The 25,218-nt window shown below is 47.2% G+C and overlaps 2 protein-coding genes across 9 annotated transcripts in view; both read right to left on the minus strand.

The window, feature by feature from the left end:
- Positions 1-152: 152 nt before the first annotated feature.
- LOC111159791 (NOP2 nucleolar protein) lies at positions 153-11,803 on the minus strand. Of its 2 annotated transcripts, XM_022522395.1 has the most exons (16): positions 11,671-11,803; positions 11,280-11,389; positions 8,546-8,591; positions 8,291-8,379; positions 7,864-8,108; positions 6,114-6,169; positions 5,835-5,998; positions 5,536-5,735; positions 5,300-5,389; positions 4,145-4,232; positions 3,930-4,070; positions 3,311-3,450; positions 3,084-3,173; positions 2,782-2,904; positions 2,434-2,662; positions 153-932 (listed from the first exon to the last, which is right to left on the minus strand). In XM_022522395.1, exons 2-16 carry the CDS (start codon positions 11,383-11,385, stop codon positions 277-279), a joined length of 2,463 nt encoding a protein of 820 aa, XP_022378103.1. In that variant the 5' UTR covers positions 11,386-11,389; positions 11,671-11,803; the 3' UTR covers positions 153-276. The 2 variants fall into 2 exon arrangements, with proteins under 2 accessions (XP_022378103.1, XP_022378104.1); XM_022522396.1 differs by lacking the exon at positions 11,671-11,803 and having other exon boundaries at positions 11,280-11,416.
- Positions 11,804-12,705: 902 nt separating this feature from the next.
- Positions 12,706-25,218, minus strand: part of LOC111159668 (chromodomain helicase DNA binding protein 4) — a 30,322-nt gene continuing 17,809 nt past the window's right edge. For 3 of the 7 annotated variants that reach the window (XM_022522221.1, XM_022522223.1, XM_022522218.1), the window contains exons 26-40: positions 21,983-22,163; positions 21,812-21,898; positions 21,633-21,721; positions 21,396-21,529; positions 20,723-20,867; positions 20,445-20,610; positions 20,097-20,194; positions 19,859-19,988; positions 19,186-19,257; positions 18,732-18,869; positions 18,150-18,258; positions 17,906-18,038; positions 14,347-14,545; positions 13,454-13,617; positions 12,706-13,278 (exon numbers count right to left, since the gene is read on the minus strand). In XM_022522221.1, the coding sequence (XP_022377929.1) occupies positions 13,261-13,278; positions 13,454-13,617; positions 14,347-14,545; positions 17,906-18,038; positions 18,150-18,258; positions 18,732-18,869; positions 19,186-19,257; positions 19,859-19,988; positions 20,097-20,194; positions 20,445-20,610; positions 20,723-20,867; positions 21,396-21,529; positions 21,633-21,721; positions 21,812-21,898; positions 21,983-22,163 (1,863 nt within the window). In that variant the 3' untranslated portion in view covers positions 12,706-13,260. Of the gene's footprint in view, positions 13,279-13,453; positions 13,618-14,346; positions 14,546-17,905; positions 18,039-18,149; positions 18,259-18,731; positions 18,870-19,185; positions 19,258-19,858; positions 19,989-20,096; positions 20,195-20,444; positions 20,611-20,722; positions 20,868-21,395; positions 21,530-21,632; positions 21,722-21,811; positions 22,164-25,218 lie in introns of all 7 variants that reach the window. The other 4 variants (XM_022522222.1, XM_022522219.1, XM_022522220.1 and 1 more) reach the window with 3 other exon arrangements.

Consider the following 25,218-nt stretch of genomic DNA (forward strand, 5'->3'; position numbering starts at 1 on the left):
CCCTGAGAACAAGGGAGCCCAGGAATCTGAAATGGATTTCTCAGGATACCACACTGTTTCCTCTCTTCAGAGGGGGCCCTATCCCACCCTCCCACCACTACCTTTAAAGCAGCAAAGCGAGAATCCAGGCCCCTCAAAAAACACACAGTGACCAGAGATTATAAAACGTGTATTAGATTTCATATGCACAGTGGGGATGCCAACCTCACAGAGGTAAAAAGTTCCAACGCAGTGCCAACAGCAGTGAGCCATCCCAGTCTAGTTTCAACCATTCATCTAAGACAACACTGGACGACTGCTGCCTCTGGACTGAGATTTCCTCCTCTTTGCTGGTGGGGGCCGGCTGGAACTAAGGAGGGACATGGTGGAAGTCTCAGGTCCCTTGGGGGTGCCATTCTGTTTCTGGAAGGCAGCTCTCTTGGAAGGCAACTGCTGCTTTACCTTCTCAGCCCCTTTGGTGTTTCCAAGGGGCGGATCACAGTCCTCAGGCTTGACAGTGGCCTGGGTCTTGGAAAGGGATAGCACAGGCACTTTGTTGTTGGTGCCCTTAAAAGGACCATTCTGCTTCCAGAAGGCAACTTTCTTGGAGGACAGCAGGGTAGCTGACTTTTGCTTTAGTTTCTTAGTCACCTTTGGTCCCTTCATCACTTCAGCTTCTGGAGCTGGCTGACTACTTTCCTGGACCTTGGAAGGAGCTTGGAACTTTGTGTCACAAGATACAGTGGACAATCCTGAGTCTGTACCTTTGGAGATGCCATTCTGCTTCTGGAAAGAGGCCTTCTTGGGATGTTTCCGTCTCTGCAACTGCTGCTTTGCGTTCACAGCCACTCTTGCCTTCTTGGCAGGCTGGCTGCTGCCCTCAGGCTTGGGGGTCACCTGACCTTTCACCTCAGGCAACTCTAGGTTTGCAGAGGTGGAATCTCCAGAATTCCCTGGGTTAAAATTAAACATGTGGTTTAAGAAAATGGGCGTCATCACTGGGATTTGATCATTAGTGGAAGAAGTAAGCTGTGGTCTAAGATAAGGAAACTGCCTGACTACTGTCAGCCAAGGGCGCCCTTGTAGGCGGGATAGCACCTCAAAGCAGACCACCTAGATTCCAATTACTTGGTATCACCTGGCCTTTACTCAAGTCACATTTGAACCTCATAATAAAGAGAAAGGGATTAAAAAAAAAAATAGAGAAAGAAGAAGAGATCATTATTCATCCTTGGGCAAGGTTTCCGGAGGAAGCTGTGTTCCCTTAAGGAGAGCAGGTCACAGGAGACTTAGGAGGTAAATCCTGAATAAACGTGAAGTGCTGGGCTTTGTCTTTTTAAATTAAAGATAGGATTTTTGGGGTGCCTGGGTGGTACAGTGGGTTAAAGCCTCTGCCTTTGGCTCAGGTCATGATCTCAGGATCCTGGGATCGAGCCCCACATCTGGCGCTCTCTGTTCAGCAGAGAGCCTGCTTCCCCCTCTCTCCGCCTGCCTCTCTGCCTACTTGTGATCTCTGCCAAATAAATAAATAAAATCTTAAAAAAAAAAAAAGGATTTTTTTGTTTTTCATGTGGATTTTGATGAGATGCAAGAAGTAAGAAGTCACAAACAGCAACTAGAAACAGGCTAGGAAGGCACAAATGAGAAAGGACATTAAATACGTACTTTTAAAGTTACGGTGGAAAAAAGTTATAGCAAATTTTGCCATTTCTTAAGGTTTCTCTTAACATTCAGATTTGACTCTAGTGAGGAACATTATTTATAAAGAAAAGAATATCAGGGTGTCAGACTGGCTCAGTCTGGAGAGCATGTGACTCTTGATCTCAAGGTCATGAATTCAAGCCCCACACTGGGAGAGATGACTTGAATAAACTTAAAAAAAAAAAAAAAGAACTCAGTAAGTCACAGTATGTATTCAGAGAAACTTGCCTCTCCCTCTTCCAACTAAACGTAGGGTTCTATCCCAGCATGCAGAACCACCAAGCCTGTTCCAGAAAACCCCACCCTTCCTGAGATCCAGGCCAGACTCAAGATGGCTGAGAAAAAGATTTGCAATTAGTGTGATGGGCTCAGAGAACTGCTGATGGTTCTGAGGAGTCTTGTGCCAACCCTGACAATGCTGGACCAGCAGAGGTCTGTTACCGGGAAGGCAGCCCTCGGCCAAGCAGGAAAAACAAACCACAACTGCATTGGGAATGCATTTAGTACTGAAAGACTGCAGCCACTGGGCAGAATCAAGCGAAAGGTCCCCATCTGCACAAGTACTTTCACATATACTCAAATGGGGTCCAGGCTCAGGAACGATTCTAACCAGGATGAAAGAAGCCTCTCATCCAAGCATGCAAAGGTGGGATAAGCGAGGCGCAAGTCCCTCCCTTCCCTGCAGTCATATGCCTCCTGAAAGGTAGAAAGGGCAAAGGTGCTGATGAAGGGCAGAAAGAGCAGATCACTTACCTGTTTGGGATTGGGGGACAGAATTAGAGAATTTCTTGAATTTAGCAATGAAGAAACCATCCATATTGTGGGTGTGAGGGTAGAAGCGGCGGGTAGAACGCAGGGTGGGGTGGAAGCGCCTTTCTCGAAAGCGAGTAAAACCCTCCTGGCCAAAGTCTAGACCCGTGGGCACCAACCGCACATTCCTCTTTTTCAGGGCATAGTCTACTACCCACTCATTCTCTTCCACCTGAGTACGTGGGGGAGGCAGAAAGAGAAGGAAAAGCAGAGCTGGAGCTGAAGGGAGCTCTAAGGGGCAAACACCCCCCTAGCCCCGTCCCCTCAGCTTTGCCACAACAGAGGCCTCACCATGATGGAGCAGGTGCAGTAGACCAGGTAGCCTCCCGTCTTGGACGTGGCATTGACAGAGTCAATGGCACTCAAGAGCAACTCCTTCTGAAGGTGAGCACAGCGCAAGATGTCCTTCTCATCCTGTCCCAAGGAGAGACCGATGCAAGGGTGTCAAGATTTCAAAAAGATAGCGTCAGGAGAAGAGGTGAGCTATTAACTGCTCGGCGTGCTCCTCCACCTCCCCTTCCAGCTCCGGAAGGCCCAGCAGACCTCTCAGCTGTCCCCACCCCCACTCTGGGCCCCACCTCCCAACTCCTCACCCTGTTAGTCTTCACAGCTGGGTCTTTGGAGATGACCCCAGTGCCACTACAGGGAGCATCCAAAAGGACTCGGTCAAAGCCCCCCACCACCTGGGGGAAAAGGGTAGGTTGATTAGGTGTCTTTGGCAATCTGCACCGCACCATTACTTCCTAGGGGGAAGTCTAAACACTGCGAGGTCAGGAAGCAGGAAGACGCACAGGCGCGGGGGGGGGGGGGGGGCCCACACCTTGGGAAACTGGCGCCCGTCGTAGTGGCTGATGATGGTGTTGGTGACTCCCAACCGGTGCAGATTACCCACGACACTCTTGAGCCGCTCGGCATTGGCATCATTGGCAAGAATCACACCTGTGTTCTTCATCAGCTGGGCTGAAGGGAGAGAGGCACAGAGCTTACCAGCCAGCTCCTCTGCCTCACGCCTGCCAGCCACCTTCCAGCCCAAGACCCCACAACTGAATTCTCACCTCTTCGAGGCCACTTCACTCCCAATAAGCTGCCTCCCCACTGTCTACTGTACAGGTGTATCGACCTGCACCCGCTGATGAGCAGGCCTGCCGATGGGGTTTTTTATTGTTACTGAGCATCTTTTTGGTCCCACAGACTAACTTACTTCTTTGAAGCACAGCTGCTACCCCATTTTACAAATAGTAAGATCAGGGGCTTGTCTGAGGCCATATGGACAGTTGGTGGCACATGGGGCTGAAACCCAGGCTGACTCCACAGCCTGCACTCCTCACCACTCTGAGCTGCTCTGCACTGTTTTCCTAAACACTAGAGAGTCAGCTACACCATTTACTTCCAGAAGCAGAGAGCCAGATGGCTCCTACCCCTGCCTGCCCACCTCATACCTATGTAGCTGGTCTTTCCTCCAGGGGCACAACACATGTCCAGGATCCGCTCGTGCTCCTGGGGCGCTAAGGCCATGACTGGCAGCATACTGGAGGCTCCCTGAAGCATATAGTGCCCAGCAAGGTACTCGGGGGTAGCACCTGTGGAGGACAACCCATCTGTGACATGCTGGGGCAAGGGCAGGGGCAGAAAGGCCACCTGACAGAGAACATACCAATGGGCACAGAAGAATCATACACCACCAGTCCAGTCTTTGACCACTTGCCCAGGGGGTCCAGGTTAACTCCACGGTTAATCAGTGCCTGAACATAAGAAAGATTAAGATTTTAAAACCTCACAGGCTCCTATACCCAGAAAACAGGTGGGAATATGAAAACGTGGTTCTACTGAGGCCCGTGGCATTAAACTCCCAGAGCTTATAGGTACAACACAATCATCACAGACTCTTGGACCACAGCCTCACCCATACCATCCTCTGATGTCCTCTCCCTTTGCCTCAGGCTCTAACCCAAGGTCTGAACTCTATCCCAATGGAGCAGACTACCAGCTCCCATCCTTCTGTTTCTTGGAACAGAACTCTGATTTTCCAATAGGCTCAGCCCCCTTACCATCCTATAATGTAACGTTGCTGGCTACAGCATATGAAAAATCAGAACCAGGTAGGTCAACTTTGCACCAGAGAAAGACCATACACAGGCCACACTACTGACCACAGAACAGCAGGCAGGGTCACCTGGGTGGCTCAGTGGGTTAAAGCCTCTGCCTTCGGCTCAGGTCATGATGTCAGAGTCCTGGGATTGAGCCCCGCATTGGGCTCTCTGCTCAGCAGGGAGCCTGCTTCCCTTCCTCTCTCTCTGCCTACTTGTGATCTCTCTCTGTATCAAATAAATAAAAAAAATCTTAAAAAAAAAAAAGAACAGTAGGCAGTCTTTAACATGGAGTCCCTGAACCCTTGGAAACAATGAGTTGAAAATACTGTTTGTGCCCGTGTGTCATGTCTTTTTCTGGGGGCAGAAATCATAGTTTCACCAGCTCCTCAATGATCTAAAAGGCAGACAACTCCCATTTTGTTCTGAGGCAGCAGAAATTTTATCCTGAAACAGTGTCTCAACCCTATCACAGAGAGCACAGGCTGAAGAGACAAGTTTCCCACTTTACAGAGGTCATCCTGGGCCCCAAGCCAGATAAATCCAACATGACCCTAGGCCTTCCTGGGTCTGCCTCTGAATCATGCCTGTACCAAGAACGCTTACTAAGACCCAACTCCACTCCTCACATCCACCCCCGCCGTCAAAGTGAGATGGGGTGTCTCTGGGGTTAGAAGTCAACACCTCCCTGAGATAAACAAATCTCAAAATCCACCCCTTACCTGAGCAAGGTCTCGGCGCCGGGTTTTCAAGGTATTGGTCCTGAGGGTGATGGGCCTAGGTACCTCATTAGCTTCTAAGAACTCCACCAGCTGGAAAAGCAAAATGGCAGCAAGCAAGTCAGGCTGATCAAGGAGCTCAGCCGGATGACAAAACAGTAAGGAGGCTGACTGCCTTCCTCACACAGTGTCAAATAAAGAAGGTAAGAAAAGCAGAAAGAGCATTAGCAATTCAGTACCTCAGACAGAGGGAAGAGGTCCATGAGCTTGCCAAGCAGAAAATCTCCATAGGAGTAATAAGTAGCTAGATCCTTCTGAAGCCGGTGCAGATACTCAGAACGAGACCGACCCTCCTCCCGCTGAGTCCCAAAATCACGCAGTACTCCTACTATATCCTGGATGCGCTTGTGAATTCGTTGCAAGTCTGGAGCCTGGGCATGTGGATGTGTTAAGGAACTGTTTCAAGATGTCCCAGGGCTTGGAAATGCGCTCTCCCAAGCACCTGCTCCCTACCCTTCACCCTGCACTGGAAGGATATCCTGCTCCATCTCCCCAGCAGGGGGCAGCACAAAGGTCTCCTCCTCATCCACATTGATCTGTAAGCCCCCATCTATCTCGTCCTCCTTCTGGGGGCCTGACTCAGGAGACCCTTTCTCCTCTTCCTCCTCCTCCTCCTCAGTCTCCTCCTCACTCCACTGGCCCCTAAAAACAGGTTTAGAAACAGTGATTCACAGACGAAAACAGACACTGGCTCCCCCCTCAATTTCTTCATCCCAGCTGCTGCCTAGTCTCTACCCTAAGAGTTTCCAAAACTTACCCAGCCACAGCTTCCTGGGCCTTTTGCTTCCGAGCAGCCCTCTCAATGGGCAGCAGCTGAAAAAAAGAGACAAGGGGCTAGTAATGCAAAGCCTGCCCTTCCACCCTCCCAGGTAGAATTCTCTGTGTTTTATTGTTTCCTGAAGGCAAAAGTAACACCCTTAGAAGTATGGAACCTAAAGAAGCAAATGTAAGACTGGCAAAATACTGACCATTGTTGAAACTAAGTAACAGATTCAAGGCTTTCATAAAAACTCTTCTACTCTTGGGCGCCTGGGTGGCTCAGTGGGTTAAAGCCTCTGCCCTCGGTTTGGGTCATGATCCTGGCCAGGGTCCAGGGATCGAGCCCTGCATCGGGCTCTCTGCTCAGCGGGGAGCCTGCTTCCTCCTCTCTCTCTCTGCCTGCCTCTCTGCCTACTTGTGATCTATGTCTGTCAAATAAATAAATAATCTTTAAAAAAAAAATAAAATTGTGATGTGTTTTCAAGTTTGTTTCCTGCCTTTTCTCATTCACAGATTACCAGCATTTTCATAGACACAATGGCCAAATATTGACTTAGTGTGTAAAGGAATTATAATTTACTTGGGCGTATTTGTTACTTTGGCTGTTTGCAGAGTTTTGGGCATTATGGTCCACAGGGTGCCTGCAAATCTTATAAGAGCAATTCTGTGGAGAAAAGGCAGACTGGGAGAAAGGGTGCAAATGGGAACTTCCTTTTCATCCATTACAACCTTGTATCACCTGAGGTTTTCTTTCTTTCTTTCTTTCTTTTTTTTTTTTTAAGATCTTATTTACTGGTTTATCTGTCAGAGAAAGAGACTGCATGCAAGCATGCACACGCACAAGCCAGGGGAGGGGCAGGCAGAGGGAGAAGCAGACTCCCCACTGATCAAGGACCCAGATGTGGGACAGGACCCTGGGATCATGACCCGAGCCAAAGGCAGATGCGTAACCAACTGAGCCACCCAGGTGTCCCTTGCCTGAGTTTTTCTAACATACTCATATGCTAATTATATATTAATACTTAAAATAGCTTTTTTTAAAAAGGTTTTATTTATTCATTTGACAGAGATCACAAGTAGGCAGAGATCACAAGAGAGGCAGGCAGAGAGAGAGGAGGAAGCAGGCTCCCCGCTGAGCAGAGAGCCAGATGTGGGGCTCAATCCCCCCATCGATCCCCGGGACGACGACCCGAGCCGAAGGCAGAGGCTTTAACCCACTGAGCCACCCAGGCGCCCCCAAAATAACTTTTTTTTTAAGTCATCTCCACATGCAACATGGGGTTCAAACTTACAACCCCAAGATCAAGAGTCGTGTGCTCTATCGACTGAGCCAACCTGGTGCCCCTAACTTCTTATACCTCAGTAAATAAATCTCTGTCCATATTCTGGATTGTCTTCTGAAACAGAATTACTAGGTCAAAAGGAAGAAACTCTCTAAGGTTCTCAGACAGCAGACGCTTCATTAAAAAAACGTGTGCACATTTCTATTCCCCTCAGCAGGGCACTCAAGTATCCACCTGACTAGGTCCTCACCAACACTAAGCGTCCTGGATTTCAAAATGCTCTCGCCCAGTTTTTCTACTCTTGCATGTATACTGAGCCAACACAGGTGAGAAGAAAACAGTGGCAGAAGACAAAAACCCCTTTTCTCTGCTCAGCTTATCCTTGTCACTGAGGGATAATCTCAAGGACCTGGAAACACTAAATGGCAAGGATCCTTCCTGAATACCCTGAGAGCTAAATCTCACCTCTTCACCTTCATTCTCGTCCTCCGAGTTGGAACCAGCGCCATAGTCATCTATCATATCGGCATCACTGTCCTCGGAGCCCCAGAGGTCCCCCTGGTTCAGCACACCATCCTCTTCAGGTTCTTCCTCCTCCTCTTCCTCCTCACTGCTGAGGGTTGGTGCTGGACACTTCCTGCCTTGAGTAGCATGAAGTAAGAACTGGGCTCCCTTCTTACCAGGTGTCTGGACAGCTCCTCCAGAGATTCCTAAGGGTTTGAAGAATTCTGGACTGATGGCAGCCACACACACACACTGATGCAGCCTGTACTTTCTACCCTTAGAAATGTCTTCTGGCTGCTTCTTTCACTCCAGAAATGCTCAGCAAGCCCTTCCGTACCCAGGATCCAGAAGATTCCTCATGTAGCATACATCTCCTATATTCACTGACCTTTGGGTAGTTTTCCAGGCAATGGTTTGGCCCCAGGGAATTTATGTGTCTCAAGGGCTTCAGCAGAGCCCAACCTCCTCTTGGCTGCCCTAAAAAAATGTAAGGAGTTAGGAAATGGAACATACCTCTAGGCTCTGCCACAGAAATGAGAGAGTCCCCAAAAAGCCCCTCCCATCAGTATGAGCACATGTGACTACGTGACTAAAGATGAGCAATACCAATTTAATCTACGGAAGTCTGGACATCAACACTCACCTTTTTCGAGCACGACTAGACAGCCTCTTAGATTTTTCATCCCCAGCTGTTAAAAAAAAAAAAAAAAAAAAAAAAAGAGCAAACAGTACATCACAAGGAAAATGAAAAAGAATATTAGAAAAGAAAAGTGGGGAAAGAATTAATATACTAATTAAAAGGAGTAGATTATAACTTGCTCCACAGAGCTTTACAAGGAGCTGAATGACAAGTGTAAAGGAGATGCTCACTATGTGGTTGTTCATCAACCAAATCTGAACTGGGCCTCCCTCCAGATTTCTGATTTCGATAAACAGCAATACTATAATCCTGGTAACAACAGAGACTCAAAATTCATCTTTTCTCTCTGGCCTTGGACCTGGTTGGCAGCAACATGGCTAAACCCACCAAGAAGGTCTGAATCGGTGATGGGTTGGTAAATATGGGATCCGTTAGGATTCCTCCCTCAGGAAAATGGTGAAGACAAATTAAAATAATCCAGCATGCCAGATACACTTGCTCCTTCTGTAGCAAAACCAAAATGCAACGACTGAGCTATGGTGGGCACCTGGGTCACTCAGTCGATTGGGCATCCGACTCTTGATTTTGGATCAGGTAGTGATCTCAGGGTCATGGATTCTCTCTGTCCCTCTCTTTCTGTGCCCCCCTCTTGCATTCTAAAATAAATAAATAAAATCTTCAAAAAAAAAAAGAAAGAAAGAAAGAAAGAAAAAGGAAAGAAAGACTCCACCCCCTACTGAGCTATGGGTATCTCGCACTGTGGATCCTGCAAAAAGATGGGAGCCAGCGGTGCCTGGACCTACCCCACCACTTTTGCTGCAGCAGTCGACTCTGCCATCAGAAGACTGAAGGAATTCAAAGACCAGCAGAACTTCCACCATTTCAAACACTGCTAAGTCTATAATAAATGGATTTCTGTAACAAACAAAATCGTTTTTTCTTCTGCTTTCCTCTGCTCTCAACTTAATCAGTAACCAACCACAGATTTTTACCTTTGTAACTGCTGTTTTCCATATGTTCTCCAAGAAATAAAAAGCTTATCAAATCTCAGCCCTGTCACTTACATGGCCAAGTTGCTTAACCTCTGAGCATTCATTTCCTTAACAATGTCTCTCTCACAGAGCACCAAGAGAATGAGGTGACATAATGGGTCCAAAGGGTTCAGTATTATGCCTAACACTTTTTAAAAAAGATTTATATTTTAGAGTAAGAGAGTGTGCACAAGCAGGGGGAGGGGCAGAGGGAGAGAATCCTCAAGCAGATTTCCCACAGAGCGCAGAGCCCAATAACTGAGCTTGATCCCACAACCCTGAGATCATGACCTGAGCCCATATAAAGAGTCCGACACTTAACCCATGAGCCACCCAGGTGCCCAGTGCCTAGCACTTTCTAATATCTCAAAAACCTGCATCTTCTATCTAATTAATGCCCAAGACAAACTACCTGTCCACTCTTCTCTCCCACCCAGCCTTCCATGCAGTAGACTATTCAGCATATGGGAACCAGATCTGTGTCTTCCCCTGCCCTCCTCCTCCACAATGCTGGTGATGGTGACTGGTCTGTTCCCTTCCAAAATTCCACTTACTAAAATGTCAGCCATTTTCCAAAACCCAGATTAAAATATTTTTAAACTCCAGGACCTGGGTGACTCAGGTCATGATACTGGGGTCCTGGGATGGAGCCCCACATCCTGCTCCCTGATCAGCAAGAAGCCTGCTTCTCCCTCTCCCTCTCCCTCTGCCCCTCCCCCTGGCTTGTGCTCTCTCGAATAAAAAAAACTTTTCAAACTCTGTGTAGATTCTCCACTAACCTCCTTCAGTGTTAAACTGCACCTTTCCTTGCATGGGTATTTGGGTCTCTGCTACATTGTCCCTAATTTCTAAGTGCTGATGACAGTGAGTGTTTCATTCATACTTAAGTATTTTTTTAAGATTTTTATTTATTTATCTGACAGACAGAGACCACAAGTAGGCAGACACGTATAGAGAGAGAGGGGGAAGAAGGCTCCCCGCTGAGCAGAGAGCCTGATGTGGGGCTCGATCCCAGGACCCTGGGATCATGACCTGAGCTGAAGGCAGAGGCTTTAACCCACTGAGCCACTCAAGCGCCCCAATACTTAAGTATCTTTTTAATTAAAAAAAAAATTTTTTTATTTTTTTGAGACAGAGTGAGCAGGTGTTGGGTGAGTAGAGGGAGAATCTTTTTTTTTTTTTTTTAAAGATTTATTTATTTGACAGACAGAAATCACAAGTAGGCAGAGAGGCAGGCAGAGAGAGAGGAGGAAGCAGGCTCCCTGCCAGGCAGAGAGCCCAATGCGGGACTCAATCCCAGGACCCCTGGGATCATGACCTGAGCCAAAGGCAGTGGCTTTAACCCACTGAGCCACCCAGGCGCCCTAGAGGGAGAATCTTAAGCCGACTCCCCATGGAGTGGGAGTGAGAGAGGGACTCAATCTCAGGACCCTGAGGTCATGACCTGAGGTGAAATCAAAAGTGAGATGCTTAACCCACAGAACCATCCCGGCTCCTCCATTCATACTTACTTTCTAGTAACTCATACAATATACTCTAGTTTCTCTTTAAATGTATAATCTTATAACTCATTCAAAGAAAATTCCACTCGAACATAGGAAGGTGTACAAAGAAACTAAAAACGGAGAAGCCTGTGATACAGATGAAACAATGGTGCAAAACCTGGGGAACTGGGCGGGGGCTGGGAGGGCACGCCTAACCCTTACCTGCAGGTAAGAACCTTGCCAGTTCGGTCTCAGCACCCTTCTGTTTCCGGGCCTTGCGGCCCGGCCCGCGCTTCTCCTTCTTCGTAGGGTCCAATTTGCGCCCCATAGTACTGGACAAGAGAAAAATGGGAGAGGATAGAGTCGCGCGTGTGGGAAAGGGGAACGGACACCGCAGACTCAGCGTATTAGAATGGGAAAGAGAAGCGCTTCGAACCTCAACTCAGCACCCCCCCGATGCCCATCATGGTATGACCAAAGCTCCACTCCACGCTCCAGCCGGCCCTTGGGTCCCACGCCATTTGCACTGCGTTCGCCTCCCAACGCCCCAGCCTGGATCGGTGCAGACACCTGTCCCCGACTTCTTCCACGCCCACCCAAAGCCTTGGCTCACCTGAAATAGGGTCCAGACACAAGTCACCCGCTCAGTAAGCGGCGAAACACTCCACGTGCACGCCGAGGTTAGGGTCCGGACACCACACGCAGAGGAAACGTTTCACGCAGGCGCACAGAGGCGCGCTCATCTCGCGTCCCGCCTCTTCCGGTCGCTTTTAAGCTGCCGCAAACCCGGAACGAACGCTAGCTGGGGACGCGCGCTGGGCTGGCGGATGGGACGCTAGAGTTTGGGGGGCGGTCCGCTTTACTCACTCCCCGAGGGCGGAGAAAGCAACGACGACGGAACCGTTTTCAACTTCCCGCCCGTCTCGGAAAGCGTTTGGGTTCTTGCCTCACTGCAGACTTCAGCGGGATAAACTGGTACCTAAGATCGCGGCCTTCCTCCTGACATGCTCCTCCCTACATCGAGTCTCAAGATCAGGGAATCAATCCCAGGCCATTCTCCTTCTCCCAACCCTTTCATTAGGGAACCCGCTTCTTCGACCCTACAGACCCTTGCTCAGCCCATCAAGTAAGGTCTCTGCCTGGCTTCCCATCCCTAGAGGCTGGAGGAAGCCCTCCTGTGTCTTAATTTTACACAAGCTAAAGAACAACTCCAGCCTTCCTTCAAATCAGCACTAAGGCGGTGCTCAGTAGCTGTTAAAAACTTTTCCAACCACGTTACTAGTTCTATCTTCACAACTCGATGAGGAAGGGCTATTTTATGAGAAATCTACAGCCCAGATAAGCTAACTTCCTCAGGTCACAAAGCCATTAAACAGTGGTACAGGTATGCACCCAGGCGTAGTTTTGGAGCCCCTCACTTTCCAGGTGGCGGGATCCTTGGTCCAGAGCATGCAAGACATGTGCACACACAACATGGCTCCTCTGTAGGGCACTGGAACAGAAGGTAACCCCCTTCGTTTTCAGATACACGTTACCCAGCGCTGCTGTCATACACACTCACCCACCTGCACCTACACCCACACTGAACCAGAGCACTAAAATACAAGGAAACTTTTATTTTCAATTTTCATCAAGAAATTTGCTGTGGTTTTTTATGCTTTTGGTTCTTTTCCTTTTTTTTTTTTTTTTTCCAACTTTATTTCATTCTAGCTGCTCAGTGGCTGGAGCCGCTGGGTTCCTGGTATTAAAAAGATGCCAACAGAGGTAGCTGTGTCTCGCCCAGGGGCCCGGCCCACTCTGAATACCCCAAAAAAGGAGAAAAGAAAACACAAAATAAACCAACAAAATAAAACCAAAAGAAAGAAGAAATTCAGATCATTTTCTTCAAGCCTGGCGGGAACCCACAACAGTTTGTGTGTAACAGGCGTTACAGTGGGGAGAAGCCAGGGCCCAGAAGAAGGCCAGCCCGCCAGCTCCCTGCAGATGGCGCCGGCGCTACTGCTGCACGTCTCTCCAGCAGGAAGGGCACCGCTGCCCCTCGCTCCCTCCCCTTCCCCAGTGCGCTGGGGTCTGTTCCTTTACAACATGGAAGATGGGGCAGAAGGAAGGAGAGGGTCTCTCAGGCCCCAGGGGAGAAGCTGGGCAAGGGAAAATGAGGAAGGTCACTGCTCAGCGGTGGAGGTGGTATCATCGATCCCAATCTTCACTGCTGCTGGGCCACCTGTAGGGAAAAAGAGCCAAGGAAGTCAGAATCCCAAACCACAGGAAACCGCCCAATCCCAGGAGAACTCCCTGGTAAGACCCCACCAGTGTAAGAAACTCAACTCGGGGCAGAGAGCAAAGTTACAAGTCCCAGAATGGCTCTGCTGAAAGCCAGCCAGAAGAAAAGGGTCTACCTGCTGTGGAGTAGGTTCAGGTGCTCGGTTTGCCAGACGGCTGAGGATGTTACGCTCTGACATCTGTAGCCTCACGGCAACTGGGGGAATCCGGGCAATAGTAGCTGGGAGTCGAGTCACATCGGCTTTCATGTCACTCAGCAGTTCTTCTAGCTGTTTCAGAACTGCACAGAGGGGAAAAAAAAAAACAGGTGGTGAGCTGTGGTGGTCAAGGCTGAGATCTTTCTTACGGAGAGAACCCAGCCCCTCATTACTTCCCAGTGACCCAGCAAGTGATGTGCTGGAGTGCTGTGTTATTTTTTGGCCACTGAGTCACCTGACCTGCCTCGGCCACACTCAAATTCCTACTCCTCCTGTTACAGTTCCAGCTGTCCATGATGCTATGCATTGTTACACCCCCTAACCCTCACTGTACCTTGCTCCCTACGGTCTCTATTTTCTCCCCTCCTTGAGAGAAGATTTCCTTTGTTCCCTTTTCTCACCATCTTTGCTTTTGGAGTGGTCTTCTCCTTCCTTTGAACCAGCCTTCTTTTTCTCATTTCACCCTCCACCCACCCTCAGCATTTAATGAGAAATGTTTAAAGGGGTCTAGAATTTGATGGGATCTGAAGTTACCAGAAGTTACCTCTACAGTATCCCAGATAGCACTGTATTATTCTGCTTTGCTTTCCATCTCCAAGAACTTGAATACAGTGAATCAAAAGAGGCAAAGAACTACTGTCTTCGATTGCCTCTAAGACATTAGCTTTCCGAGGAAGAAGGCAAAGATCCCCAGCACATCCTAAGCACCCAGACAAGGGCTCTGAAGAAGGTTTGGAAATCAGGAGTAACTCTGTGTTGGGGACGGGTAGCAGAGGAAGGCTGAGTCAGCAGGAGGCAGGGGAGCCACTGGCTACCTTTGTGCAGGACTGCATTGGCTGGCTTGTTTCCTGCCATTGACTCCTTGGACAGGTGCTGGTGACTCTCCGCCAAACACTCCACCTCAGCAAAGCGCGTGTTTAGGGCCATGGAGGGGTGAGAGGGGTCCTCTGACATGTTCAGGTAAGCTGCCCGACGCAGCTGTTCCTCGATCACCAGGGCTTGTTCTAAGAGCTGGAGAAGGATGAAGAGGAGAGGGGAGTTGCACTGACACTTGCTTTGCTTATTTCTGATGGGTCTCTCCCAATCTATGAAGAACCCTACCGAAGGCTCCCCCACACCTGAGCCCTTCAACATCACGTTACTTTGTTTACTCCCATTTGCAAGTTTATGTTTTTAAAACTCTTTGCCCTTATGGACTCGCTTATACAAAAATGGTTAAAATTTCAGTCTAGAAAATAGATCGTATAAAAAATTATTATCACAAGTAATTGTACCTCCCAGATACTGTTAACATGTTGAGGTTTTCCCTTGCATCTAGATTTTTTATGTAGCTGAGATCACTCTACATACCTGTTGTGTTTTCACTCTAAGTTCTGTATTAAAAACTTCGTTTTAACTGCCCTTCATAAAAAGATGATTTTTATGGTTGCGTGGTAGTCCATCTTACGGATTTACCTACCACATCGTATCATTTGAGTTGTTTCACTTTTTAAAAGTACTTCTGTTGCTTCTTTTCTTTAGTTTCCGTTCTCTCACTCCCGGTCCTTCCTTTCTCCAACAGACAATGCTTCTACTATACCCACTGTGTGGCTTTGTGCAAATGTTCTTGAAGACTGAGTTTTGTTTTGTGTGCACATTTCTAACTTACAGAATGTTGTTCTGTACACATAAAAAGCCTCTTACTCCTTTCCCCACTTCAGATCTTTTCAGAACGTTCAATTTATGTTTTTCTAACATATCTATTTCATTCCTTCTGTTGCTTAAAATGCTCCATGATGTGAATCCACATTCTACCCAGCCACACTCCCAGTTGGATGTCCCAGGCAAACATCTAGGGTACCTCTGGGCCCCACCCCCCAAAATCATACTGCAATGAACACTTACACATGTCACCTGACGGAGCTATGTAAAAGGTTCTTTGCAATATATTCCAAGAGACAGAATGTTGATTCAGAAGTTATAAGACTTAATTTGCTCAAGTATCCATCCACTGCTTCTTAAAGACAATAAAGCCATTAGGGGTCAGGAAATAGGACAGTATGAGAATAATGGGCTGTTGTTTCTGCACAAGACGTGCTCCACTGAGCAGAGTAATTTCTCCCCAGACTGACCAAGCATCTACTTTCGATCTACATACCCTGTCTCCTTCACCAACTGCCTCCTCCTGTCCCAAACTATGAGCCTTCTCCAGGACCATCAGCCCTTGGCTTGCTGCTGTTTTAAAGCACTCCCTTAAGTGATTTCTCCTCTCCCAGTTCAGCCAGCCCCTCTGTGCAAAGGATCTGATGCTTTCCGAACCTGTATTTCAAGCACTGAGTGTTCCGATCCCACTCATGTGGTTGATCACTCTTTGATCCTACTTGTTTATGGTGTGGGGGGGGAAGGCAGTGGGAGGATATTAGTTAAGACTATTCTAAAATTGAACTTACTCTTTTCTACATGCTGCTCCCTCTCCTCACTTCCCTGATCTGCCAATGATAATTTTTTTCAGTGACTTGGGCTCCAAAGTTTAGTTTTGTATCTCAAATCCATTAGTAGTCAAATCAGTGGTCCGTAAACTATGGCCTATGGGCCAAATTCGGCCCACCATCTGTTTTTGTATAGCCCCAGAGCTAAGAATGTTTTGGGCTTTTTTTTTTTTTTTTTTTACATTTTTAAATGGATGGAAAAACATAAAAATGGTTTGTGACACTTTACAAAAAATATATGAAGTTCAAATTTTCTTGTCAACAAATAAAAGTTTTATTGGAACACATTCATTCTTCTTCATTTAGAACCTATGTCTGCTTGTACACTATGACAGAGTATTTCCAACATGTGTGTCCCACAAAGCTTGAGTTATTATCTGGCCCTTTAATAGAAAAGGTTTGCTGACTCTACAACACAGCAGTAAATCTTATCAATTAGTTGGTATTTTGTTTCCTTTACCTTATCCTTTTCATTTTCTAAAACCAGCATCACAGGCCAGCCCTTACTCCCTCTCTTGACCATAGCATAGTTCTATAATCTCATGAGTGTTCTGTTTCCATTTCCCTTGGTCATAGGGTAAAGTCCAAACACTTATCTGGTGTCAAAAACCTGCCTACTAACCTCTAGCCCTTACCTCACTCTCTAATCTACCTGCCACCATCACCTAACACTAGTGTTTTCTACAGCCTAACTGGGCTACCCGCTGCTTCCAAACACCCTAAGCTCTGTTGCCCTTGGGCCTTTGCCCTGCTTAATCCTGTTGGTTCAAACTACCTTCTGCTTCTATCCAGCGATCCCTAGGACATTAATCAAAACTTCACTCCCATGCCATCTTCTCCATGAAGCCATTTGGGAGCTCCCTCCAGGCTCCCCAAATTCCCCTTGGAGAACTCACCTATGGATCTCTCCTAATACACAGAGTGGCATGCATTTGCTCACACATTTGCCTCTACCTTAAACCAAAAGCTCCTTGACAACAGGCACCATGCCTTCGTCTTTGTATCCTTATGCTACTCACTGCTTGGCACATGATGTACATTTCTTATTCCCCCAGTGACACTCAGCTTAAATCTCACATGTCTTATCTTCATGGTATCCCACTTTGATGGTCTGCATGCAAGCTACCTTCAACATGCATTTGCTGAATTCCATACTGAGACTCCCCTCAGTCCTGGGTTTACTAACCCTGGTGATTCTGAGACTGAAGCTCTATCTTTGCATCTCCTCTTTGCATCCACCCTACCCTTTATCCACACAGGGGCTCTCAAACCCAGAAAAAGTACCACTAGCCCACAACAGCCCTCCCTCTTCAGAGATCCAATTTAATCCCACCTCTGTATCTTTCCTGAACACACTAACCTACAGGGGTCCCCTCACACACCCACTGCACAGCTGTGTCATTTATTAGGTTTCATTTATTTAAGTAGGCTCCATGCCCAGTGTAGGGTTCACACTCACAACCCTGAAATCCAGAGTCGCATGCTCTACTGAGCCAGCCAGGCGCCCCTTCACCTGTCTCGTTCATTAGGCATGGTCATCTTCCACCCTTAAAGAGCTGCTTAATTTCCAACTCTGTATGTCTTGATTTCTTTTCTTTTTTATATTTATTTATTTATTTTATGTAATCTCTACTCCCAACACGGGGCTCAAACTCACAACCCTGAGATCAAGGGTGTCATGCTCTCCAGACTAAGTCAGCCAAGCACCCCTTCATGTCTTGATTTCTAATATTTAAGATACTTGGAGCAAAGCCTCTCACAGAATACCAAGAGTTAAGTCAAATACACAGGAGCAGACACTAAACAGCACCTCTGCATGAAGAGACTCCCTCCCTCCTCTATAGTCCCTTCTGCACTTCAAAGGCTGTCACTTCCACACCGTATTCCTCCCCATCCTGCTCACCTTGAACCTTCGGGCTAGAAACTTATTCTTGATCTCTAAGAAATTGCCACGATTCATTTCACCCTTGAAAGGTTCATTGAGGATAGCATAGCGTGGGTCATTCTGGATGTCCTGCCACCGGGCATAGCCATGGCTATTGGAAAGTTGTTCAGGAAAAACAAAACAAGCCAGGGAGGAACCTCACACAGTAGTACCGTCAGAGCCCTTCACCAAGAACCTCAGCCCAGACTCAGGCAAAGGATACTTTATGATGCCAGCCAGCAGCCAGTAGTCATGCCGCCGATGCCAGATCTCATAAGTCTTCTTGGTGACAGTGGCTGCCCGCTCCTCATTCTGCCAAAGGGAGTGTAACTCTGAAGAGGAATTTGGGGAAGGTTGGGGAGAAAAAGAAAGGCAATATCTGTAAGAACTCCAAAAGCTATTTATTCCTGCCCCCACAGATGCCATCTTTTTCTTCCTTTTTTTTTTTTTTTTTTTTTAAAGATTTTACTTATTTATTTGACAGGCAGAGAGAGGCAGTGGGGGAGGGCAGAGCAAGCTCCCTGCCAAGCAAAGAGCCCAATGTGGGGCTCGGTCCCAGGACCCTGAGATCATGACCTGAGCTGAAGGCAGAGGTTTATTAACCCACTGAGCCACCCAGGCGTTCCTCACAGATGCCATCTTAGGAGCACGCCTCTGGCTTTCTAACACAGAGACAGGAGAACGTGCAACCAACTTGGCAGCCCCTTCATCTGGGAGAGATGAAGGCTTTGTACCTTGGCTGTAGACTAGAACCCTAATTTCACTTCAAAACCCTCTAACCCCAGTTGGCCCCTCGCTGTCATACCAGTAAAACCACCATCTGCGATGTTGAACATGAAACGCTGTTTAATATTTTTCTTCTGCTTCTCATCATTCAGGTCCTTGGGGGTCTCTCCATTCTGAAGCATCACCTCTTTTTTCTCTTCTTCTTCTTTCTTCTCTTCTATGGATATGCAGGGGAAAAAAAGTCAGCTCCAGGCAGAAGCATAGCACCATGGCCCTTACCCACAGCATTCTACGCTCTCAGTATCCAGCCACCTCCACCCTCTCTCCACACAGGTATTTCTCAAACCCAGAAAAAGGCGCCACTGGCCCATAATAATCATACGAAGGGACAGATGGGAGTCTTTTAACTTGGGATAAAATAGCTCTTGGGGTGTGGATGGGGAGAAGTCAGGGAGGTGGTGTCCCAGAGATAAAGTCCTTGCATCTAGTTTAAGAATACTTTTTAATCACAATCAGCTTCTCCAAAAACCCACCTTTGTCCTCTACCACAATGGGGGTCAGATCTACTGCTGACTTCTCCTCTACCTTCTCCACATCAGCAACACCTGGAGGGAATAGATGGCATTGAGAGTGCATAAAGGGTATGGGGTGCCTGGCTGGCTCAGTAGGTAGAGCACACGACTCTTCTATCTCAGGGTTATAAGTTCGAGCCCCAAGATGGGCGCAGAGGTTACTTAAAAATAAAATCTTGGGGAAAAAAAAAAAAAGAAGGATGTTCTCCTCCATCCCACATCATAGGCAACTGTAACAGTCTTAACCCTAAATCTCAATGAAAAATGTCATGAAAGATGTCTTAAGGGATTAAAACCCTCAATTTAAAATCAGGGGTGTGGGGTGCCTGGGTGGCTCAGTAGGTTAAAGCCTCTGCCTTCGGCTCAGGTCATGATCTTGGGATCAAGCCCTGCATCGGGCTCTCTGCTCTCTGCTCAGCAGGGAGCCTGCTTCCCTCTCTCTCCGTCTCTGCCTACCTCTCTGCCTACTTGTGACCTCTGTCTGTCAAATAAATAAATAAATCTTTAAAAAAAAAAAAAAATCAGGGGTGCAGGATTCTCCAGTGTATCACTTCCTCCTGACAAGTCCTTAGCCCAGCTAGAAGTCTAGGAGTTTCACAGGGATCTGGATGCAATAACTTGAAAATGTGGATACCTTTGGGCTCTGTTTCCATCGGTTCCTCTGTTCTCTCCTTCACCTCTGCCTTTTCTACTTTCTCCTCTCCCTCAGGAGGTTCAACAAGGACTTTTTCATCTTCTGAGGCAGGGGCAGGGGGTTGTGTACACTTCAAAGGAAAAAATATAGAAGTTGAGGCAGATAGGCCAGCAACCGAAAGGATGAATGGGCTTACCCATTCATCTTTGGTATGGCATCCAGTCACCCCAGCTCTTACCTCAACAGTGGCCTCTGGGGCTGCAGACTTAACCTCCTTTTCTCCTTCTGCACTCTCTTCTTCTTTGAGGCTATTCTCCTCTATTTTTATCCCATCCTCTGCAGACCAGTAGAAGACAATTAATTAGGAAGAAGGTTCTAGATCAGAGAGAAGGTCATGCCTTCTCAGTTAGTCTCATCTTAAAGTGTCCTCTCGTGCCTTTAAGAGCCAGCCCTACTCTTAGGACGGCTCTCCTAAACTGAGAGGGAGACTGCTGTGTGTCCTGCCAGACTCCCCTGTCAGAGCTGAGAACAGGAGAGCAGAAAAAGCACTGGCAAGGACAGAAAAGGACAATACAGGCAGACTTACCAGCAGGTGGGGCAGGTGCAGGGGTATTGGGTTGTGTATCTCCTGGAGTGGAGGGTGTAGGAGTCTTTGGAGAAGGAGACCCTGGCTGGGACATTTTCTTGTTTTCTTCTACTTCAGCAAGTTCAGGCATGCTCCAGCGCCCATTGACATGTTCAAACTCCTGAACCTGTAGCAATGGGACAAGAAGGTGAAGACCCGATTCCAGCTCTGGGCTCCTATCCTGTTGGCCCTCTAGTTTCCCCTAGAAACTGAACAAGGCAGAGAGGCTCAGGGCTTACCTTCTTTCGAATCAAGGACATGACACCAATCCTAGTAAGGACATGCTGGCGAGACAGGCCTTCTCGGGGGACACCATCAGCAAAGGTCTCAGCCCCATCTGCTCCTGGCTCACATAAATGTCTCATGAAAAGAGATACATAAGCCCTGTAGAAAAGAAGTGAGGAATGAGTTAAACAGCAATCAGGCCAACTCCTAGATGAGATCTTTCCCACTTATCCTAGACAACAACTCTGGCTCCATCTTGACATAAAGCCTGCCATTGCACTAAAGACCGGTTCTCCAGATCCCACAGCATGCCCTAGGTTCTCCTCCAGGGAAGCTACCAGCACAAAGAATCCTATGACTAACAGCTAGTCCCGCCAACCTCAACAGAGGAAGCTGCCAGCTCCCCTGCACAGCCGGGACCCACACCACGGAGTGACCAGAGAGCAAAAGCTCTTGCTTGGGGCGCCTGGGTGGCTCAGTCAGTTAAGCGTCTGCTTCAGCTCAGGTCATGATCCCAGGGTCCTGGGATCGAGTCCTGCGCCAGGCTCCTTGCTCTCTCTCACTCTCTCTGTTGTTATCTGTCCCTCTCTCTCTCTCTCAAGTAAATAAAATCTTAAAAAAAAAAAAAAAGAATAAGAAAGAATAAAAGCTCTTGCTCTACATTATTCATTCCATCTCTCAACTTACTTGAACTCTTTCTCTGATTTGCCTCGCAGATCTCTCACAAGCCACTGGGTGGTAAAAGCATCCTGAGGAGGCATCCCATATCGCATAATTGCATTAAGAAAGGCTTTTCGCTGACGAGCATTAAAACCAAGTACCTAGAGGAAGGAGGAGCGTAGGTGAGAGGGAGCAGGCCTTATTCCATCAAAAACCAAATATCTAGCACTCACCCACCCCTCCTTACACTCAAAGGACACTTACTTCAATATTCCCACCAACACGGGCTAACAGAGGAGGCAATGGCTTATCTTTATCATTCCGCAGGCCCTTACGACTGGGCCTGCGGGGAGCTGCAAGAAGAGAAGAATGCATGAGTGACACTGGAAAGGGTGTCAAACAAAGCGATATTTAAAAAGCCAGCAGAAAGGCACAGCTCTCACCTTCTGAACGTTCATCAAAGTCTTCATCACCTTCCTCTGAGGCCACTGAATAATCGGACTGGTTGTCGGACTGGTCGTCCTGCCAATCTGGAGGGAGAGAGGGCAGATGAGCGGGGCCCACTGCTCTAGTGGAACGGCCCATGGGTGGGGGGCGGGGCCGGCCACACACACCTCGGTCCTCCTGGGAGCCATCATTGTAGTTGACCTGTTTACGGATTCTTTTTCCTTTGCCCAGATTTCGGGCTAGATCTTCTTGCTGCTGCTCATAATGGTGCCGCAGCAATTTCTCCCAGTAGTCAGGATCCACACTTTCTTCCTGTTTTATGATTTCTCGTTCTACCTCCTCTTCCTCCTGGGACAGAGGGAGGGCCAGGACTCAGGGCTGCTGAAGTCAGCACCACCAGCTACCCCTGGTCCTCACAGTTCCCATTCTGCTAGCTCCTTTTCAGGACTGGACTCTGAAATACTTAGTGTGCCTGCTTGGACCTAAGAACTTAAAAATAAATTTAGTTGACAGGACATGGCTCCTCATAATTACGTACGGATTAGCAGTCAACGTAACTAAAGAAAAACATGGGATGATGCTGTTATCATAAGAGAAGAATAAAGAGACAATATGCTTTCTTCTAACCCCTTTGACACCTATACAGTTGGGAAATAGAAAAATGTAGAAAAGAGAGGTTAGATAGCAAGGCGTACAGAAGGGCTTCTGAAATGCTGCAAAAGATTTCATAAGACATAAAGTGAAGGGCCATAAGCTCTTCTGTTCTTCACAACTTCTTAAGTTTGCCACCTGTGAGCAAAAAAACCCACAAAAAACAAACCAACAAATTATACACATACATCCTCTCATATCCCAGTAATGTTTATGTTCCTCTGGAAGTCTTTTATTTTATTCAGACACTTCAGGATCAGTAAATGATTCCAAATCCCTTACATTAGAACTAAACCACTACTAACAACATAAAAGCAGAAACAACCTAAATGTCCATCATTATGGAACAAAATGAATAAATTTCTGGGGGTGGGAGTGGCCAAAATGGGTGAAGAGGGTCAAAAGGTACAAACTTCCAGTTATAAACAAATCCTGGGAATGCAACGCACGGCATGGTGACTACAATTAGTAACATGTATTGCACATTGGAAAGTTGCTCAAAGTAGATCCTAAAAGTTCTCATCACAAGAAAAAAAAATGTGTTAAGTATGCATGGCGACAGATGTTGACCAGACTTATCATGGTGATCATTTCACAATATATACAGATATTGAATCAATCCATTGTATACTAAAAACGATAATGTTTTCTGTGAATTACACCTCAATTTTAAAAAGTAAATAAGTTACGGTACTTCCAAACAAGGATATATTATGCAGCAAGAAAAAAGGGAGAGGAGCCTGGCTGGCTCAGTCAATACAGCATACAACTCTTAATCTCTAAATTGTCAAGTTTGAGCCCCACAGTAGGTGTAGAGATTACATAAAAAAATATTTAGGGGCACCTGGGTAGCTCAGTCTGTTAGGTGTCTGCCTTCGGCTTGGGGCCCAATCTCAGGGTCCTGGGATTGGTCTGGGCCCTGCATTGGGCTCCTTGTTCAGGAGGGAGTCTGCTTTTCCCTCTCCCTCTGGGGTCCCCCTCTGCTTGTGCTCTTCCTCTCATTCTCTCTCTCACACTCTCTCTCCCTCAAATAAATACATAAGTTTTTTTAAAAAATGAAATCTAGATCACCTGGGTGGCTCAGTTATTAAGCATCTGCCTTTGGCTCAGATCATCCCAGGGTTCTGGGATCAAGCCCCGCATCCAGATCCCTGCTCAGCGGGAAGCCTGATTCTCCCTCTCCCACTCCCCCTACTTGTGTTCCCTCTCTCGCTGCGTCTCTATCAAATAAATAAAATCTAAAAATTTTTTAAGAAAAGAGGGGAGGTCTTTACCAATTTGGACTACATCTCCAAGATTTATTTATTTAAAGATTTTATTTGAGAGAGAGGCAGGAGTGGAGGGAAGCGGCAGAGGGAGAGAGGGGAGAGGTAGAGAGAGAAGCAAACTCCCCACTCAGCAGGCAGCACCGACACGAGGCTTGATCCCAGACCCCTTATTTTTAAAAGATTTTATCTATTTATTGAAAGAGAGTGTGCGGGGGGCGGGGAGGGCAGAAAGAGTAGGAGGGAGAAACCAAATAGATTCCCCACTGAACGCAGAGCCTTGGGGAAGGGGGGCTGGATCCCACAACCCCGAGATCATGACCTGAGGCGACATCATCAAGAGTCAGATGCTTAACTGACTGAGCCACAAAGACACCCCTAAATCTCTAAGAGTTAATAAGTGGACAAAAGCAAGGCACAAAACATTATGTATAACAAATTACTTTGTGTTTAAAAGGAAAAGGGAGGGGAGCCTGGGTGGCTCAGTCAGTTAAGCACCTAAGCAACCAACTCTTGATTCTGGCTCAGGTCAAGATCTTAGGGTTCTGAGATTGAGCCCCATGTTGGCCTCCATGCTGGGCCTGCTTTGGATTCTCTCTCTCTCTCCCTCTCCATCTATCCCGCTTGTACTCATGCACTCTCTCTCTCAAAAAAAAAAAAAAAGAAAGGGAAAAAGGTGTTTGTGTGCACATGTGAGCACATGCATGTGTGCATATATATGGAGAGACATACATATAATTTGTATGCACATAAACTACCGTTAGAAAAATATACAAGAAACAAAACATCAGTGATCTCCAGGGAGCGACCTAGACAGAAAAGAGATTATCTTGTATCTCTTTAATCTTGAACGTAAATTACTATTTATTCAAAAAATATGATTTAAGGGGCGCCTGGGTGGCTCAGTGGGTTAAAGCCTCTGCCTTCGGCTCAGGTCATGATCCCAGGGTCCTGGGATCGAGCCCCACAGCAGGCTCCCTGCTGAGCAGAGAGCCTGAAGGAGAGAGGGTCATTTGTAGACCTGCCTAGCTTGCTGTTTCTCTGTCAAATAAATAAATACAATCATTAAAACAAACAAACAAACGAATCCTAAGTCTGCTAAAGGTGTGGCTTCTTTAATAATTACTCCCCAACAAAGTAGAGTATAAAATTAAAAAAAAAAGGTTACTTTTTCTTCTGGTCCCCTTTAGACCACTCAACTCAGGGTTCTTTGAATTGGCATAGATTTCTGGTAGTCTTCTCCATCTTTTCTCATCCTTTCCACTCAAAACCATCTCCCTTGCTACATTTTTCTCGTATATACCCGTTACCTTTGTTCTTCTCTGGAGGTGATGCAGCCAGCCACCACTCTGACAGAAACACGGAGCACCTCACAGGAGGGCTGCTGGGACTGAATATCCCATGTCCACAGACCTAGGTCAGAATTTTCAGCCACAGTTATACACAACCAAGGCTGGCAGCATCACCTCCAGAGAAGAACAAAGGTA

This window comes from Enhydra lutris, unplaced genomic scaffold (assembly GCF_002288905.1).
Source record: "Enhydra lutris kenyoni isolate GAN:26980312 unplaced genomic scaffold, ASM228890v2 scaffoldscaffold69, whole genome shotgun sequence".
Classification (NCBI taxonomy): domain Eukaryota; kingdom Metazoa; phylum Chordata; class Mammalia; order Carnivora; family Mustelidae; genus Enhydra; species Enhydra lutris.